Source organism: Gnatocerus cornutus, chromosome 5 (genome assembly GCF_029298725.1).
Source record: "Gnatocerus cornutus isolate USDA-ARS CGAHR chromosome 5, icGnaCorn1.1, whole genome shotgun sequence".
NCBI classification, from domain to species: Eukaryota; Metazoa; Arthropoda; class Insecta; order Coleoptera; family Tenebrionidae; genus Gnatocerus; species Gnatocerus cornutus.
In genome coordinates this window covers 15,196,787-15,215,979 of record NC_142237.1, presented here as the reverse complement: position 1 = coordinate 15,215,979, position 19,193 = coordinate 15,196,787, and the positions used below count along the sequence as shown (strand labels likewise).

Sequence of the window (19,193 nt, the reverse complement as noted above, 5' to 3'; positions counted from 1 at the left end):
TTGGGTTTACGATTGGAACTTTTTACTTCTTGGTAAACAGCACACGACACGTATTGCACTACCCAACAATTCGTTTCACCAGACTAGACTATAAAATCAATTCTTATTGCACAAAATGATCAAAGCGGAGCGTTAACTGGAGTAACCATGTTAAATAAAACATTGCCATATTGCGCACTGCGCAGAAAGAAACAAAAATTTGCATTATTTTTTATTTTATAATTAAATTTGCAAACACTTTTCACTTGTAGTTTCAATACTTAAATAGAAGAAAACATTTATTCGGTTATTTAATCTATGTACATCCAAAGAGCGCGGATTTTTCTTTCAATAAAATTGAAATTGCATTTAAAAAAATTCAGAAATGTTCTTTAAAAGGTCTAAAATATACTCTGAAACGATTCTCCTCAATAGTGGACGCTACACTTTTTTTCTGATAATAGGGCCTTCTAGCGAAGCGTGCCGAGCGTTTATCGCTTTTTACTTTCGACCCATCAAATCAAAATTATCAAGAGATTAAGATCATTCTTTTTTTTATTTATTTATTTATTCGTTATTTATTCGTAACGATTTTATCAAAATATAAATGAAAATAATTACAACTTTATTGCTGCAGTGGTATCACCACATTGTAAACTTTTGTAGTAAAGAAAAATAGAAATTATTTGACGTTGCGAGCACGAATAAAACGAAATTGTCACTTCCATAGATCTACAAATTCACAGTTTTCTTTTTCCTTTAAATGCCCACAGAATTGCTCGTTTCTATATTTAAACAGAAGAGATTTACAAGAAAAGACGTATTTAAAATTCTTTGGGTTTAACGAAAATTATAAATTTTATTTACACGTAACAAATTAGCTGGTTGAAAATGGTGGAGGCGCCGGGCCAACTATTTTTATTTGCTAAGATCTAGATTCTACTTTGTAGTCAATTCTATTGTTGCTCATGCTTTGAATATAAAATCTTTCTCATATAACAGTCGGATCATTTGTAGATATTTCAGCTCGGCAATTTACAAAACCAAAGAACAATCTAAATTGCTTTGTCCAACAGCGGTCAACCACTGCTAAAGTTAAGACAATTTGTCCTGAAATAAAAGTACTCTATCACGAAATAAAAACCGTTGAAGCTTTCCTCAAATGCAGTTTGACACGCAAGACAACAAAGCACGAGAACAGAACTCGCATTCAACCGTTTGATTTCGAAGCAAACATAAATTTCAAAGTAGGATCAGCTATTAGATTACCTTTGTTATCTATCTATTAATTTTTCATGAATTAAATCTTTCAACGACACTCTCCAAATTACAGTTTGAGATTGGTAAGATTTGCTGCCTGTTCCTGCATTGTGAATTTTTTAACTTACCCTGCGGGTGAACAGAAATCATTTTAATTTACGATGTAGCACATCAGAATTCCGAGCAGACAGCTGCACGTTTCAACTTTCAACGCTAGGCACCTCAAGAGAAATGATTCGAAGGTTTATGAGGCCAAAGGCTAGGTTAGTGTCAGAGGATTAAATTAGTCGTATCGTCATGGTCCTACACACGTGATTTAAATAACTGCGTGACGAAATTTTTCCGGGCTTATTAAATTTCCTTACTTTTGTAATAAATTGAATATGTCCGGGGAAATTTATTTCCATGTCCTGTAATAAAACCAAGTTAGATTAACAAATAATAAATTAATTTTCCTTGAAAGTGTACAAGCGATGCCACTTTTTGAATTTATGTTGGTAATAAAAACGTGGATGTGCAACGTATAACTTTTAATTTTTTCCCCGGTCCCTGAAATATTGTTTTCGATAAAATAACTTCAGTTGAGTTGCTTGAATAAACCAAGAAGTAAGAAGTTTGATTCAATTCGAGTAATATCATTACAAGTGTTCCGCTGTCGGGAATAAACCATGTTTGGCTTTCTATTTTAAAAATCTTCGTCTTTTTGCTTGTTCCGACGAAACAATATCTTCGACAAACCTTTATACTAGCAATCTACATATTGAAAAATGAAGGAAACCAATCTGGAACAACGAGAATGTCGCATCTTTGGCTTGCGCACAAAAGAATAATTTTGAATAAGAAAAAGCCGTGAAATTATTAGCATCTTTGTGTGTATCCGCATCCGCTCGATCGCATCGTCATCTATCGGCTGGGTGTTTCCTCAAGCCCACAAAAAGTAGAAAAAACTTTTTATCTAGTGGAACTTTCAAACGGATCTACATTTTTACAGTCATGTTTCTACTCTATGGGTTTGTGGTGTTTTCGGGATACGAAACTCCAGCCTACGCACATTTTTTGTCAATGTGTGTGGTGTCATCGCTGTAATGTGTTTGCATTGAAACTTCGACTTGCTTGGTGCATTTTCATTATTTCAATTTTTGCACTTGTTTTCAAGGAGAAACTGCTGAATTAACTCAAACTTTCTAAATAATGATCTATAAATAATGGAAAAGACATAAAAATAAAAAATAAAGTTGTCCTGAAATTGGAAACTGACACTGAAAGCAAAAAGTGCAGACAATTTTATACTTTATCAGTGTGCTACAAGAATAGAGACCACAACGCTATCATCTTTACTTTATTGGGACTTTATCTTCAAGTGCAGCAACGACCAGTGACATCATTTAAAACTGAAAACTAAATTATTTGATAGCAGTTTTACCGCGCGTTCTATGTTTGAAATTTATGTTTATACATATTTAATTATATACAATTTATTATTACGTTTTATCATCATCATTGTTTGTTATAAATTATTTTGATACATTAATTTTTTACCACAAAATTATTCATATTCAGAAGCTCAATTAATTGCCCACACTGTAATCATGGAATTATTTTAATGATAACATTTCCGAAAAAAGTTTCATAAATATTATTGGAAAATTCTAGCATAAAGTCATTAGAAACTTTATTTGCATCATTTGCATTTAGCAAGCCAAATATTTGATTAATAAAAATATTTTTAGTGGTTATTTATTTTGTGCAAGATAAATTAAAAAACACATAAAAATATTGTATAAACAATAAGTTTAACTAGGAAAAAATTATGAAAATATTTTTTTGCAATTTTTAAATAAAGAACATTTTTGGAGCAAGTCAGATATTATAGCAACGTAATTTGGGAAGGGTATTACATATTTTTGAATTGAGCAGAAATTATTACTCTTTTTTTTTGTTCAGATTTTGAAATTGTCCTTTAAGAACAAAAACACGGAATAATTTTTGAAATTTTTGACCTGAAAATTTTTCCTTATCTTCAATAATTATTCATTAATTACGTAAAAGCATGAAATTATAGGAATTTTGCTACGATTCTGATTTAACTATTTTGAATCAAGAATTCAGAATAAGTATAATAATTTAAGAATAAACCTTTTTATTATATTTTTGTTACATTTTTAAATGTTTATTTATCGATTCTAAAATAGAATCAAAACCGAACTAAGCGTAATTTACGGCTCCTAACTTCAGTTCAATTTAGTTATTTAATAATGCGAAAACTTGACAAATATTTTCTGAGAATTTCTCCATTTATTGCCTGAATTTTTTCACCACGCATTTCTCACGAAAACATTTTGATGAAGTTATTTTTCTCTTTCTTATATCGCCTAATTTTGAGTAATTCATCTTAATTAATTGTTTGTTTCCACGAAAGGTCATACCACAGAACACTCCTCACTCCCCCAAAACAAAAATATTTTCTTTGGATGAGAATAACAAACAGAACGGCTTCGTCCAGTTATTATTCTGAACAATTTCTAATTTATCCGGTATTTAAAAAGGAAATGACTGGAAGAGTTTCGAAATAACAGTTCGAGTTTACAGACCTCTTTGCCAGTTCATAGTGTTTTTATTATTCTCGAGCTTTATTGTTTGCGATTCAAAGGTAAATAGTAAAATCTCTAATTTTAAAAGTGCCCTATTTTCTAGTTTTGCACTTCACGTTGAGCTAGCTCAGATCACATTTTTCCCGCTTTGCACATCACAGATCGCAATTTGCTTGTGAGATTTTGTAAATTTAATTGAAAATATATTTACTGCAGTAAACAAACCGCATTAAATGATCCACTAATATTGAATGCTGTAATATTGAACGAGTTTAATGAAACGGAAAACTGATGACAGATGTTAAATTAGCAAGAGCTTAGTGTAACTAAACATGACATTAAAACCGTGCTGCAGGCAATGTTCTGAAAACAATGTTCTTTAGAATTTCTTTATGTTTCTTTAATCTTGCGGATAATGAAAATGCACCCAAAACAACAGTTTTAACAATTACACCATCATATTTCTGTAATGTTCGCAGATAACTCGGCAATATGTGAGTAGGCCTTTGTTTTCCAAATTCGTTTCCCGATTTATTGTCTTTTCCCTTTATGTTTGTATGACATTTTACTTACATAGTTGTGTGATAATAGCTTTCCCCTGGTATTATTACAAACGACGAATTTCGTTCAAAATGCGTGTTTTTCCACTCCACAACCCTAATGGATTTGAACCGCAATTTGAACGTGAAACGTCAGTTTTTTAATAGAAGCTACACGTCGCTTTTATATTTCATATTACTGTAGCACAGCCTCATGTTGCGTGTCGTACTAATTACTCTTAGAATTGTGTTGCAACATATCCTAATGACTTTTTTAAGCAACGGCATGTTCCAGTTTGTTGATTTAATTGTTTTTGTCAGTCCCCCACACGACCACCGTCTGCATTATTCTACACTCTGAGGTCAAAAACTTTGCCCGATGACTTCGTCTTATTGCTCAAATAACTTCGGATATATTCATGAAAACACCCAAATAACTTTACCAACTTAAACTTTTATGTGTCTAGGATAAACTCTTGGCAGTTACTACGCAAATTTTCCTATAAATTTTCAAACAAAAATTCAAACTTCTTTGTTCTGATTATTAGCCGACATTAACTGAGCGTCAAACTTCGGAGTCTATTTTGTGTACTTGCAAGTGTGAGCAGGATTTCAAAAAAAATCAACATTACTATCTTCCACTTTCGCCCCCAACCGCCATCGAATCTCGATCGATTGCGGCAAAAAACGAAATCCGCCCCATCGCCGCTTATGAACAGACCTCTTGCTTCCAGGAAATTTAAACGATTGACAAGGAAGTGCGCGAGATTCTGATTCCTCAATTTCTGAAATGCGACGTCTGTAATTTATATAAACGCGACCGCTATCATATCAACACATATTCGCACGCTTTCACCAATATTCTACTTAACCTCGTTTGTGTTGGATGAAAAGTCAATCAAAAACATCTTTCGGTGACAGACATCTTTCCACAATTCTGCAGGATCTGTGTGGGATTTTGAGGAGAGCGCAGTCTCGTCGCTGTTGTATTTATATCATAAACTGATGTCTATTGATGTCTGGATACATGTAGTGACAATAACGCCAGTCATTACATCAGATGGACATGTTAAACGCCAGGAAACTTTATTGTTAAACTATTGATTTTATATAATTATTCAGCGGTTTACGATAATTAATCTTCGCCGAGAGGAGATTTATAACCTTAAACCTACATCAACTATCTAATTACGGATTTGTTTAAAAGTGGGACATTGTTTCAGGGCTTCAATATTGGATCATTAAAGTTTTTAGCTTATTAGATCATCATTTGCAAACAGGCACATTTGAAACGAAAAGTCGGAAAGCAGTGAAGTGTGGCGAATTAGTTTCTAATTTCTAACAACCGGGAAGTGCAACTACAGTTTATGTTAATTTCTAGTATAACATTACAAACATTTCTCAAAGTTTCCACTACAGTGAAACGTTTTCGCAGTTAAATGACTTTCTAACAGACATTATGTTGTAATTATACCACTGAAACTTTTTTACTTTTTTGTTTGTCCTTCGTTAATGCTGATTCTTGTTCTAATGTAGCGAAGGATTGCTCCATTTTTCTTTTATTCGCTTTGCTGCGCTTTTCATTGTTTCCTCTGCATCTGTTATACTTTCATGTAGTTTCGTTAGGAATTTTCCAGTAATACGACTTTTTACTGAGACTTTTTCTTTGTGGAACAAAAATGTAATGCAAATATACATCGTAAATCGGAACCTTAACATTATAATATAATACTCGCATTTTTTATTTTCATTTTCTAATTTCTTTTACTTATTTTTTACGTTGAATATATTATATAATATAAATTATGTCAAATTTATGATCAATAAAATCAAGAAAAATCGAAAGTTTATTTAATAAAAGAAATGAAAACCGAATGAAGCATTATGTACTTGAGATACAGACAAAAAAAAAATTGAACAAAAAATTTAGAAATTTACTACGTAATACGAGATTGGTTGGAACCTGAAGTAACTTTTTTTACTTTACAAAGTCGGATCTGTTCAATCATTGAAACCGATTGTATGATGATCTATGTCAAGGATCTTTTAAAAAGCAGAAGGAGTTGATTGTATAAAAGCACGACGGCGCCACTATATCCCTCGCCAATGAGTAAACTAGGGAAAGCAGTGAATGAGTGGGAAATATAACAGGAGTTCGAAGTTCCTTCTTTTAAGTTGCTTATTTAGCAGCGTATTCAACTTCAGCTATTTAGATTTATCTTAAAACACGACTGAAAGTTTGCTTAGTCATTTCCCAGTCGAGATTTTCATAAATAGGAAGATTTACGCTGATTAGAGTAAATACCAGCGATGTTTACGGAGGTTCTCATGTCGGAATTGAATGTAAAACTGTAAAAATTAGTGTAGATTATAATATAAAAGCGGGCTACACTTCGAGGGTTTAAAAATTAATAAATTTATTCATGGAGCATTACAATTCATCATTGTCAGTTTGTGATAACAAAACTGATGAAGCTTCGATTAAACGTCAATCAACTTGTAATAATGAAAATAATACACGCTCAAAAGAACAGTGGGAGAACAAAAACCGTACTTTTTACTTGATAACACAATATAGGCATTCCCAGGGTAGTTCCAGAGAGCGAATTCTGGACCATGGGGGTTACAGTCCGGTCAATATTACACGAAACACAATAATTTTCTTCGTATCTTATTTATCCACGCGCCAGGATAAAAGGAAATTTTATGGTTAATACACAAAGAAAGTGCGTGAAGGGTTTTGAATCTAGACTAATTAGAATTTAGTCGGTTATTTCTACGTTATCCAACCACATCAACACCTGTATTGATTTACTATTTTTGGTAGTTATTATTGCTCCAGAAAACCATTCCTCTGCATATTTACGTCTATTTATATTCCGTTTCTAAACCTAAAGACAAAGCCGTGCAAGAAGATTTAGTGAGCAAGATTTGTTTAGGTTTGTTGATCTACCATTTGAATATTGTTTCAACTTCAATATTTAATCTAATACTGGAGCGTTTGGGACCGAAACATGGGGGCAGCAACAGTGCAAAAATTCTTCTTTTCAAAGTAATTTACAATGGATTGTGTTATGCAATTTTATTCTCAGCCCTGGATTGTGTATTATGAATGTCTTGAGAATTTCAGGATGCTCTCTCATGTTGAGTGTTTCGCTAAGCTTTACAGTCACCTTTCAAGATACTTTACAGCCCTTGGGACCAACTGCCCCTCGATAGACATATAGAAAGGATAGATTGATGTCTTTCTCACACGACGAGACGTTTTTATACCCACATAATACCTCGCATCAGGACGGTCCTTTGAAAATAATAGTGTTCACACTTTATAAAGCTGTTCGTTGCAAAGATGGGGGAAATCCAAAGCAACGCTCGGAATAATAATTCAAAAACACATTCAGTAGTTAATTATAAAAATACAGCAACACAAAAATTCCCGGCGCATCCACCATTTTTATGTCTATATAATACAGACCCGTCCGAAATTATTTCTTACTAAACCAACTTTATTTTTGTGGTAATAAAAATATTACATTGGCAACACCTGGCATTAGAAAAAGAGACGAAGAGATCGTTTGTATTATAACTGTAGTTTTATTGAAGAAATAACTCACCACATTAATAAAACGAGAAAGTGGATATTTTACGATCGCGCGAAAAAAAGCAATAAAACTTACTAAATATAACCAAAGAAGGGAAAAGTTTTTCTTGTTTATTGTTGTGCTGCGGACGTGTTCACAAAAAATAAATTAATTTACATTTGCTGGGAACATGAGAACGAGACAAAGTTCTCGACAAATTGTCGTTGAAGAAATCACATATTGTTGCTTAAAAAAGGAAATGTAAAGTAATTAGAAGACAGTTTCCGACAACCCAGTTTTTCCTCGCTAGTACTGTTTAAACATTTTTTATACTAGCATTCATTGAAAAGATTGATGATGACAACTTGTTGCTGGTAAAATGTTGAATTTATGAATTTGAACCTCTCCACCTGTGGCAAATCCTCACTTTAACATCCGAGTCAGAGCTTAAAGTAGCTGATTTTTAACAGAAACAACAATTTATAGCTAGCTTAAAAGATTAACGCGTGCTGCAGAATTTAATCTTGCAATTAAAATTAAAATGCAATTCTATTATTCTTATCCTAACAGTCATAAAAAAGTGCAAAAATGTTGAATAAGTCAACAGCAGTCAACGTCATAATTGCATGAACTACTGGTGTAGTTGGGAACCCCAAAGTTTGCGAATAAAACATGCCCGAATATAATATATAGTTCGGAACTTTGCTCAAAGTTTTTAGGGTGTGCATTTAATATATTGACTTGCTGAGGTGAATTTGTGGTGGCACGAGGGTAACTGTTGATTGTAATTGAAATAAAACTACGTCAAAGTTGTTACTGTAAAAACTACGACACTAAACACTTCTAGTTGATGCTGGCGCCTCTTTACCAAAGTACCAACACGAAGAGTATTGCTACAAAGTTTCCTGAAACTTTCAACTAAGCAAGAACACGTTTGAAGCTCATCTTTATGTGTGCAGCAATTATTATCTTAGATTTTTTGCTAATTAATTTACTTGCAAACTGTGAAATGTGTATCAACGTAGCGTAACTAACAAGAAAGATTGCTTCTAAAACAGACTGACATACTAAAAGAACCTGCTATGTGGCTGAAAGGTACTTTACGAATCAATAAATAAATGAAAAGCTGAAAATCCCGTGTTTTAGTGGGTATTGTGGTCAATTGAATTGTTTGTTCAAATAGATAATTCATTTATTGTACGATTAACTATTCGGCGTACCACAGCCTATCGTTTTCGAGTAAATTGAAAAATTTGCATTAGAAAATTAAATGTTAAAATTATTAAAATAAATTATTTTGCTTTACATAAATTATTGATTTGTTAATAATTGAAGCCTAGTTGGTCTAGTGGAATGGAGGCGACGGCTTTTCCATACCAAACTGGGTTTACATTGAAATGTAGTTTTAATATTTTATTAAAAAATTAACTTTTTTGTTTGTTTTTAAATTGTCGTTAATTTTTGTGTTTTTGCGCATCCACCATTTTTTCGTACTCAAATGTCGAAAACGGTTAAGTTTTTTATCTTGAGATACCGTTTCAAAATTCACTTTTAAGTTTTACTTTTTTTAATAATAGATTATTATTAGTGTTCTTTTAGTTCTAATACTAATCAAATTTTAAGAATAACGAACAAATATTTCGATCTTAAAGATTTACTAGATTCGGAAAACGAAAGCAGATTAATTAATTCTAGGTTTAAACAAAACATGATTGTACCTTTGTGCGAGCACACTGCAGTAAAGAGCCAATTTAAAATTTCGGCGCATCCACCATTTTAACGTGTCATATTAGACCTCGTTATTTTCGTAATTCGAAGGTTTAAACGTCCAGAAACAAAAAAAAAACGAATTGGAATTAATCACCCGGAAAGAATCGCTGTGTAATTTCCAAACAAGTCGTGAGTCCGAATAATGAAAAGCGACTGATTTTCCGAAATTTCCTCCTGCCTCTAAAGGTCAATTTCATACACCTGCCACACACCAATGAGTAAATAATTCAAAATTCTGATTTCAAAGACATTTCGTACGTTCTAAATTTTATTAAAGTGTATTCCGAGTTTCTCTCTTCTGCGAATAAATCTGAATGAAATCTTGGTATGGACCACTGCATTGGAATGAAATGGAGAGCCAGCTATGAGCGAAAAAAGTGAGGAAATTCTGAACACGTAAAAGCTGAAGCTATGTAGGGGAGAGATTACAATTCGTTGGTGCCTTTTTGGGTTGTTGAATATTAAATAAAGGGGTGAAATTAACGGATTTCATCGTAAAAAGCTGTAATAAAATGCGATATGTTACCTCCATTTTTTGAGTTGCAAATCATAATCAATAACTCTGTGACATGCCCAGGTAGCGAACTACAATAATAAAGTATAATGACGAAAACTTGAGAGGAAATTTTCTAGTAAATTGCATCAAGCTCTCTTTGTATATATCATCTGAATTCGTTTGTTTCGTTCTTTGTGTCGGGGGACTTGGTAGGGCTGGTAAAATCAAAATAAAGAAGTCGAAATGACGCAGCTTTAAATAAGAAAATAAAATTTGTTTTTCTTAAGAAACCCCTCCAAAGACTCGATAATAATTATGACTTATCTTCATTAACACGAACACAAAAATGCTCATTAAGCCTTAGGCTTTTAATATTATCAAAGCTTAATAAATGACTTTATACTTAGCAAAGTTGGCTAACCCCCGTTTTCTTTTTCATCCAAGTCACGAAACGTTAATCCTAAAATATCGTAAATATAATTTTCTGATCCTTTCTGGGTCTGTTTCGAACATTGCCTTAATATTACTGTTTTGATCATCTCTTCCATTAATCAAAGAAGACACATTCCACGTTCCTTTAATAAAATCAAAGTACATACACGAATTTTTGCCAGACCATTCATTAAATTCAGACGCTCCATTTGCTGGGAAAAACACCAAACAATTGTCCAGTTATTTCATTAAGTTTACGAAACATTGATTGATTGTTTTGCTGTTCGTCAGTCTCTGTCTGCCTACACATTTTCTGCTCGGGTCGTATCAATTTGATCTCTCAGAATCTTTTTGGAAGAGAACACTAATTATTAGTCTGAAATGGTGTAATAAATTGTAATTGATAAAGTGTCTTTTTTGAGGGAAATAAAAGTTTTGCTGAGTTGGGAGATAACAAAAGAATTTCTTTTCATCGCTCTTGACCTAACTTTACGAATGCGTAAGTAAATAGAAGGGAAATTTCAATGCAGTGTAGAATAGAAATCTTGTATCCTTTAGGGTACGGTAGATAAACAAAGTTTTAATAGAACACTATTGGTGGAAGCGATAGCCATTCAAATAAAACCCCATGCTAAACATTGTTGTTATACGAGATTTAAAAGTAGAGAAAACAGTTTCTTAGAGTCTGTTTGTAGTTATTCTGCTTGAATTTAAATTAATTTTAGTTTGAGTCTGGAGCTTTCAGAAAAAAATAATTTCATTACTAAGCTTAACAACGGTTAGATGCAACTTAACTTTTAATCTCAATGAGAACATAAAAGTTGAAGCAAAACAACTACATATTTAAAAATTAAATTATATGTTTTAGGACTCAATTTACGAAAGCGAATCAAACTAATGAATTTAAATTGGGCAATTAACTTAAAATTTGGCATCTCAAACTCGATTAAAATTAACGAAAGTTAAATCTGCTTATTACTTGAAATTGTTTTTGGCTCTGCTATCTCAGAATTTAATCAATTTTTAATCAATAACCAAAAAAATAAACAAATCACGCAACGTCTATTTGGGCTAAGATTTGTTTAATTCTGCAAATAAACGAGATTTTTTTTATCTAAAAATTCAGATTTTAATTAAATTAAAACTCTGGATAATACAGACAAACTAAAAAAATGTAAGGACATGGTTTTAATTTCAAAATATTTATTAAGAGAATTCTGTTGTTTTTTTTAAATTAAATTTTTTAATTTGTGAAATGAAGGCGGAATTCTTAGTAACAAAAAGCACAAAAAAACGATAACGTAAACCATATTTCTATTTGTCGTAATTTCAGAAATATGGAGAACCGACTTTTCAAAGTTTCAAAATTTTTGCAGTTTGGCGATTATCCAAAATTTCTATCTAATTCAGTTATTGGTTTACGAACGAGAAAAACTAGCACAGTTTTGGATTCTGCATGAAATTCTGCATTAAATGAATACCAATAGCCAAAGTTTGTTTTACACATAAACAAGATATTAACCGAGGTAGATTTTCAGTGTTTTAGTGTCATTTTTAAGAAACTTTTTTGTGCAAAAACGCTATTTCATACGTTTTAGATCGGTAGGTCAAAAATTCAAAATAAAAGGGTCGAGAAATAATAATGAATATTCAAAGACAGAAATTTAAAAATTCTATATAATTCAAGACGCCCAAAATAGTGCACAAAGTGCATAAAATTTTAATATTTTATAGATTTTAGTGTCGTAAACTTTGTTGCACATCTTCCGCTCTTTAGTCACAACTTTATTGCCCAAGAGAAAATTCGAATTCTCCCAATACCCCAAGAGCATATTTAATTCAAACTCAGCTTGATTAACCCGCCTAAACTACTTAAAATAGATAGCGCAGAATTATAAAAGAGCACAAAAAATTAACAATCTTTTTATGGGTCGTTAAAACCGTAGGACGCCCTGCTTTTTCCACTTACATATTTCAGTTTTTATGACAGGATCTATTTTCCCCACATGTGGCCATTTCCTTGCTCACTTTATCTATCCAAGTTACCGATAGCAAAAACAAAAAACCTGAGATAATTAATTCATTGGCGTCGTGCCTCAATCGTTAAAATGGTGGATGCGCCGGGTCATTTCTTATGTCTGAAATATAATTAACCCTTGCATCTCATAGCTCGAACAATAATTTTTTTATTTTTCTGCTCGACTGGCTTTGTGGATGATTTCATAATTTTAGAACGCTTTATCTTTTATACGGTACATTACCAATATCACATTGCCGCAGTAAACGTAAACTCATCGATAAAGATAAATTTAAAAAGCGAAGTAAAGTAACGTAAATTTATAGACTTGAAAGTTTCAGGTTAGAAAATAATTAAGTTAAGTTCTAAGTAAATCTAAGTAGATAATTTATTTGGTACAAAAATGAAATGAACGGGAACAAAGGCATTCCTCCATTTTCAGTTGGGTGGTAAAAATGAAGCTCATGGAACCGCAAGACGGGTCAATTAATAAAACTTGAATGTGAAAAATGTCACCTTACAGCCGCGCTCACTTAAAATTTATTAACTCGTTCCACGCTGTTTCTAAAATTAATCAAAATAAATGATCCAATTAAATTAATAATTGCATTATTGTACTAGCGATTCACGTAAACGATGAAAATCGACATTTTAATGAAAGCGTTTTTCAGAGAAGAACATTAGCAGTCCGCTTAATTTCGCGATTATTTCTGAAAGCAACCTCAAATACCTTCCATTTTTATCCCGACCCTCGCTTTTGTAATGATTTTAAATAGAATTTTATACACTTGGTGATTTCTTTAGATTACAACGTTGGGTTTAAGAGGAGGATTGTGGCTATAAAGGTATTTAACGCTGCTGTAACTTGAAATGTTTCTTGAAAGCGAAAATAAAAATTAATTAATGACAAACTCGCGAGATCCCCGGAGGATACTCGTTTTCGAATTTATCGACTTTTTTATTTCCGAGATAATTAAGAAGCGGGGGCGCACAATGTAATTGTCTATTACCCTAATTAGGGAAACTCCAAAAATGTATTTCAACAAAATAAAAAAAATGCATCTGAGGCAATTTTCGCGCCTGTTAAAACGACTCCGTGGCGGCATCACCACATTAAGTCTGCACCTCTCAAGATCCGCAGTAAATCATAAAGTTAAATTAATACAGAAACTAGTAAAGAGCAATTAGCAGCAAGGTATAAAACCGAAATCCCCGTTCAGCTTTCATCCGATAATAGTCGTCGTCAGCACCGGAAGGCGATTTTTTCCGCAAATGGATGTTGTGCAATGCGGCAAAATCACACAAAACGCAGCCCCCATTAAGCGAACAAAATCGGGAGCGTAAGCTTCATTCGCAGCCAAGCGATTATTATTGGTGTGCAAACCGCAAACTCGGCTGCAGGTGAGCAACGACGGAAACGTGGAACACGTGATGAGGGATGTGTGCAACGTAACGTTGCATCAGAGGGTAGAAGTGGGGATGTTCCTGAAATAGTCGCAACCCTCCCCCCCAACGATCGATGGCTCCAGAGTTCTAAAAATAGCTTCGCGCGTCCCACATACCGCATACTCCGGGAACTGGGCTACGCGATGACATTGACTTCTTGCCCAACTCGGTATAAACATCCACCCCACTTCATAAATATTGACAGGAGATCAAAAGAAACAACCCTTGGAGTATTTTTCTAATGGTGCGCAAGTATTCGATATACCAAAGAGCGATGCGGTTTTCTCGAATACTTACACGAAATTAAATTAAGTGATAACAACTTGGAAGTTCGGGGTGTTCCACATTTTAATTTTAACTCTCCGTAACGAATTAAACTGCCATGTAAACCGAAAAATTCTAATTATCTTCTTGTTTACAAAGTTTCGAAATATACTTAATTTCATTTTTCAATTAAGGCGTTTGAAGATTTAAGCGCTAATGTTGAAGAAGTACAAGCTTTATTACCCGTCCCTTGTGTAAATTAAAATTTGAAATGAGCATTAGGTACAGTCCCTAACTTCACTAAAACAACCTTAAATTTAAAAATTTATTATGTGGAAGACAAACAGAAAATCTAGCGCACTATTTGTACAAAATGAAAAGCTAAAAATAAAATGTTTGTACTCAGCAAGTGCGCTCGTATAAGGCTACGCATTATTATTGTGTAAATAGCATCGCTTTTGTCGGCGTTCTCGATCACAGAAGATAAATATTTGGACTGTACCAAAAAGCTGTGACACTCTTCTGTCGTCAGACTTTATAACATAATTGAGGATGAAAAAGGACCCGGCGCATCCACCATTTTCTCATTAATTTTTGTGATTGGAAAACGGAACACAAAAATATAAATATACCCGTTAATTTTTCAATTTGTATTTTATAAATGGTTATACATTAGAAAACCCTGAGATTCCACAGTCTTAAGAATTCTAAAAAATTTCGCGACCATAAACAGCCTTGAAAATGTTAAAGACAGTACATTTTAAAAACATCCCAAAAATCCCAAAATGTAGCTGTTTATTTAGGACACAGACAATTTCGACATTTTTGTAAAATTTAGGAGGCAACTTTTATGAATATTCAAATCATTTTTTATTGTTTAAATTAGAAAATATGTATACAGGGTGTTTTTAAAATACACTAGCAAAAATTACACAAGGTTTTTGGCAGACTTAAAGAATCTAATTACTTATTTTAACATTTTTTTTCTAATGATAAAATACACCTTTTACCACTTGGAACACCACTGATGAAAATATCCACCTAAAACAACAAACCTTGGATTGTTGCGAAGCAGTCAAAATTATAATCTTTAATTCAGTGGCGAACTGGAAGTTTTGACCATATACATATTTGATTAATTTTATCTCGAAAACAAAAAGACTTTTATATACTTACAGCATTTTTTGTCAATTGATTCTACTTGTCTTCACCAATTACCGTGTTTTGTTTAGTTGTGTATTTCAAAAACACGTTGTATGTAGAAATTTTGAATTTTTTGGTATAATGTTTAATATTTTTTTATATTTTATGTAGACTTTTAAATAAACTCTAAATTACTAGAAAGGGCTACGTCATTAAATTAAGAATTAAGAAAATACATACGTCATTGTCTTGATGTTATCTTGACGTTCTGAACTGGAAGAGGACATTTCAAAAAAGTATGTCCAAACGTTATGAATCAGACCATTTTGATTAATGACGTACCCGGCTTTTCTCGTAATTTAGAATTTACCTTATACATCTATGCTGTTTGATTTTGAGTGCATTTTCGACATTTTTTATAAATTTTTAGATTTATGGCTGTTTTGCATTATTATGAAGGTATGAAGATATTGTCATTTTTTTACAGAGAATTTATAAATGAGCAAAATCGCAATCGCTATTATGAAAAACATAAAGTTATAATAAAATAACTACCAATAACAAAAACAAATTTCTTACTGAAACTCCCACCAATTTGGTGACAATTTGACAAATGTGACATTCCGTAGAAATTTAAAAGAAAGTTTTTAAAAATTAGCATTGGAGAACTCTGATTAACCAATTACAGAGCCACATTTTGAATTTGGCGTCTACAAAAATTCTTTGCAGAATAAATGACGTTTGTAATTTTTATAGAGTATTTGTAACCTTTTTGCAGTAAATTTTTATAATTTTGAATTTTAAATGTCACTTTTGAATTTAGCAGCGAAAACACTAGAAATTTCTGAGCTTTATTAGAAGAGAGGAATATGAGAAACGGTGCACCACCGTACCTGCAAAAATCAAACGTAGAGTTTAAATAAAAGTGCAAAGTAATTTGATCGTTTCCAATTCCAAGAAAAATCATTCGCAAAGATTGTTTGTACATATATCGAGAATCTTCACAGGGCTTTTGAAACGATTTTCGTTTTGCAGCAAAAATATGAAAGAAAAACGGAAATCTTACGTACGATTCTCTCTAAAATTGCAGTCGTTTTATAATTTTATGGCATTGCTGATGTCTAAACTCTGCTCCTGCAAAGCATAACATTTAAATTCACGATATTTTTGCCCGAAGCATTGCCATTGTTAAAGTTTTTCCAAAAATTTTAATATTAACAAAATTTCCTACGAGAATTACTCGTATAATATGTAATATAACTTTTGTTAAAACAAAATATTATTTTAATTGGAAAAATGCTTCTGGAAAATACATTCAATTATTTAGTTTTAATGAGTGCTCAACAATCTGTAAAGTAGAACAGCACACATTTAAATGTGTAGGTATAGATTTGCAGCTGAACGCTTGAAACCTCGATGACTGTGGTGCAGCAGTGGCAAATTACAAACGCTGTTAATAATATTATCTAACATCAACGTTTAGCAATAATCTCCTTCATTATTCTACCATTGGGTAAACTCTGAATTGTAATACTCCTGGTTTTGAAGTAGATTAGCCATATTAATGCAGCGAACTTCACAGAAAAGTAACGTTAATTGTACTTTTTTCCTCATCCAATTCACCTCTCAACAAACTGCCGTAATTTGTTTTAACATTCAGTTCTAAACTATTGACTGACTCTATGAAATTACATAGTTTGCCACAAGCACTTGGTAATGACGTTTGTACATCGGATGTACGGGCAGGACCGGACTAGTCAACAAACAAACTTCCTCGGAAGCTACAATGTTTGTCCGAGCAATAAAATTAACAATTTGTTAATAACACACAGAAAATATAGAACTTGTGGGCAATTTCTCAACGGCTCCGTATAAAAATATTACGGCCATTACGAGACCTCAGGGGTTCAACTCACGTCGTGAAAAAAATGTTTTATCTGCTTGGTGGCACAAAAAAAATAGTGAAAGCGTCTGAACAAGTCATTGTCTGCTAAGTTTAAATTGACACTTCGAAAACTTCATCGAATATTAATAATTAGTTGTGACAGAAGGCGGCGGCAACAAAACAGTTTGCTTGGGGCGGCAAAAGAGCTTAAGTTAGTCTCGTGTATGGATTGGTAAAGTTTCCAAACTTGAAACGTCGTTTGCATTCCCGATGATGTAGTTTTAAGTGATTTCTATACTATTTGGATAGATTTGCATGCACACTGTCTCAAACACAGAGAGTTTGGAATTATTTTAAAATCGATTGAATGATTCGTCGTCCCAATTTTGATGTCGGAGCCCCGCAAGTTAACAAGTTAATGCCACTGTAATACCACTGTCATTGTTGTTTGAAAGGTCCTTGAGATGAATGTGTACTTTATGGGATTCAAGCTAATGAAAATCGATCGTCCGATTTATAAGAACAACAAAGCTTTGGGATGCATTCTGCTCTTGGAAGTTTCTTCAGCATCTGTCAGCATACAATTAGGAGTTTAATCATTTTAAAACTGCTCTTTCATACCGAAATTTCTAATTTATATGATAACAAATTCACGTTCAATTCAAAAAGTTCAGAAATCGATATAATTTTAATCTACTAAACTAACACAAGTCTTCCAACCCTCAACTACAGCTCACTTGTATCGTTTGAATTCAATCCAGCTTTGTCTAATGTTTGCATTTTTTACCTCTTTAGATCTTAAGCTTGAGACAACAAGTAATTCTGGAGATAGTCCCCCGCTTTGCTTAAGTCCTCAGCATGGAGTTCTTGTCACAGACCTGTTGTTAACTATTTCTCGTTTTGTTACAGCAAAACTGGACGGCGTCAAGACGTACATGAGAATGCGCAGGGTACCAAACCATTTACAGGTGAAAGTGATTAAATGGTTCGATTATCTATGGCTCACCCAAAAGTGTTCAGATGAAGAAAGAGCCGTATCGTGTCTTCCAGATAAGCTAAAAGCTGAAATAGCAATCAATGTTCATCTAGATACACTTAAGCGGGTGGAGATTTTTCAGAACACCGAAGCCGGATTCCTTTGCGAATTAGTCTTGAGGCTGAGGCCGGTTCTGTTCTCCCCTGGAGATTATATCTGCAGAAAAGGTGAGAGTTTGCGCGACTTCTAAATATTTTTCATATCATCCTTTGTTACTTCCAGATTTGCCAAGTTTTATTTTATAGTGCATGCATACTCAAAAGTTTTAACATAATTTTCATTTTATGCTTATGACTTGAGGTTTCTACAACTAAACTTAGAGCAGGTTTCCACTGAAATGCTGTCTTAAACGATAATGACTTTAACTCACCACTTTAATTTAAAGTAACGGAATTTGCTCCCGCTCTCATCAAGATAAAATGCATTTGGAAATTAACACTTCTTTCAGAAGGCGGCAATCTTTGTATCAGAGTGGTGGATGCGCCGCGTTGGTTCCTTTTACTTTCACTAAATTAGTGTGTTATCCCACATGTGGCGCTTTTATGACGTTTCCGTGAGAGCATGTTTTATTTCCAGGCGAAGTCGGCAAAGAAATGTACATAGTAAACCGAGGTCGCCTTCAAGTGGTTGCCGACAACGGGAGAACAGTGTTAGCAACATTAAAAGCAGGAAGTTATTTTGGGGAAATTTCTATACTAAATATGGGCACGGCAGGTAAACACCTTGGTAAATATCAGCAGGCAGGCCCAACAAT

At 33.1% G+C, this 19,193-nt stretch overlaps 1 protein-coding gene across 5 annotated transcripts in view; it reads left to right on the top strand.

The window, feature by feature from the left end:
- LOC148175032 (cyclic nucleotide-gated channel alpha-3) overlaps nucleotides 1–19,193 on the top strand; it is a 53,985-nt gene that overhangs the window by 21,414 nt on the left and 13,378 nt on the right. For 2 of the 5 annotated variants that reach the window (XM_088036229.1, XM_088036225.1), the window contains exons 6-8: nucleotides 4,310–4,324; nucleotides 18,313–18,606; nucleotides 19,016–19,165. In XM_088036229.1, coding sequence (XP_087892355.1) covers nucleotides 4,310–4,324; nucleotides 18,313–18,606; nucleotides 19,016–19,165 — 459 coding nt within the window. The remainder of the gene's footprint in view (nucleotides 1–4,309; nucleotides 4,325–18,312; nucleotides 18,607–19,015; nucleotides 19,166–19,193) is intronic. The other 3 variants (XM_088036226.1, XM_088036228.1, XM_088036227.1) reach the window with 3 other exon arrangements.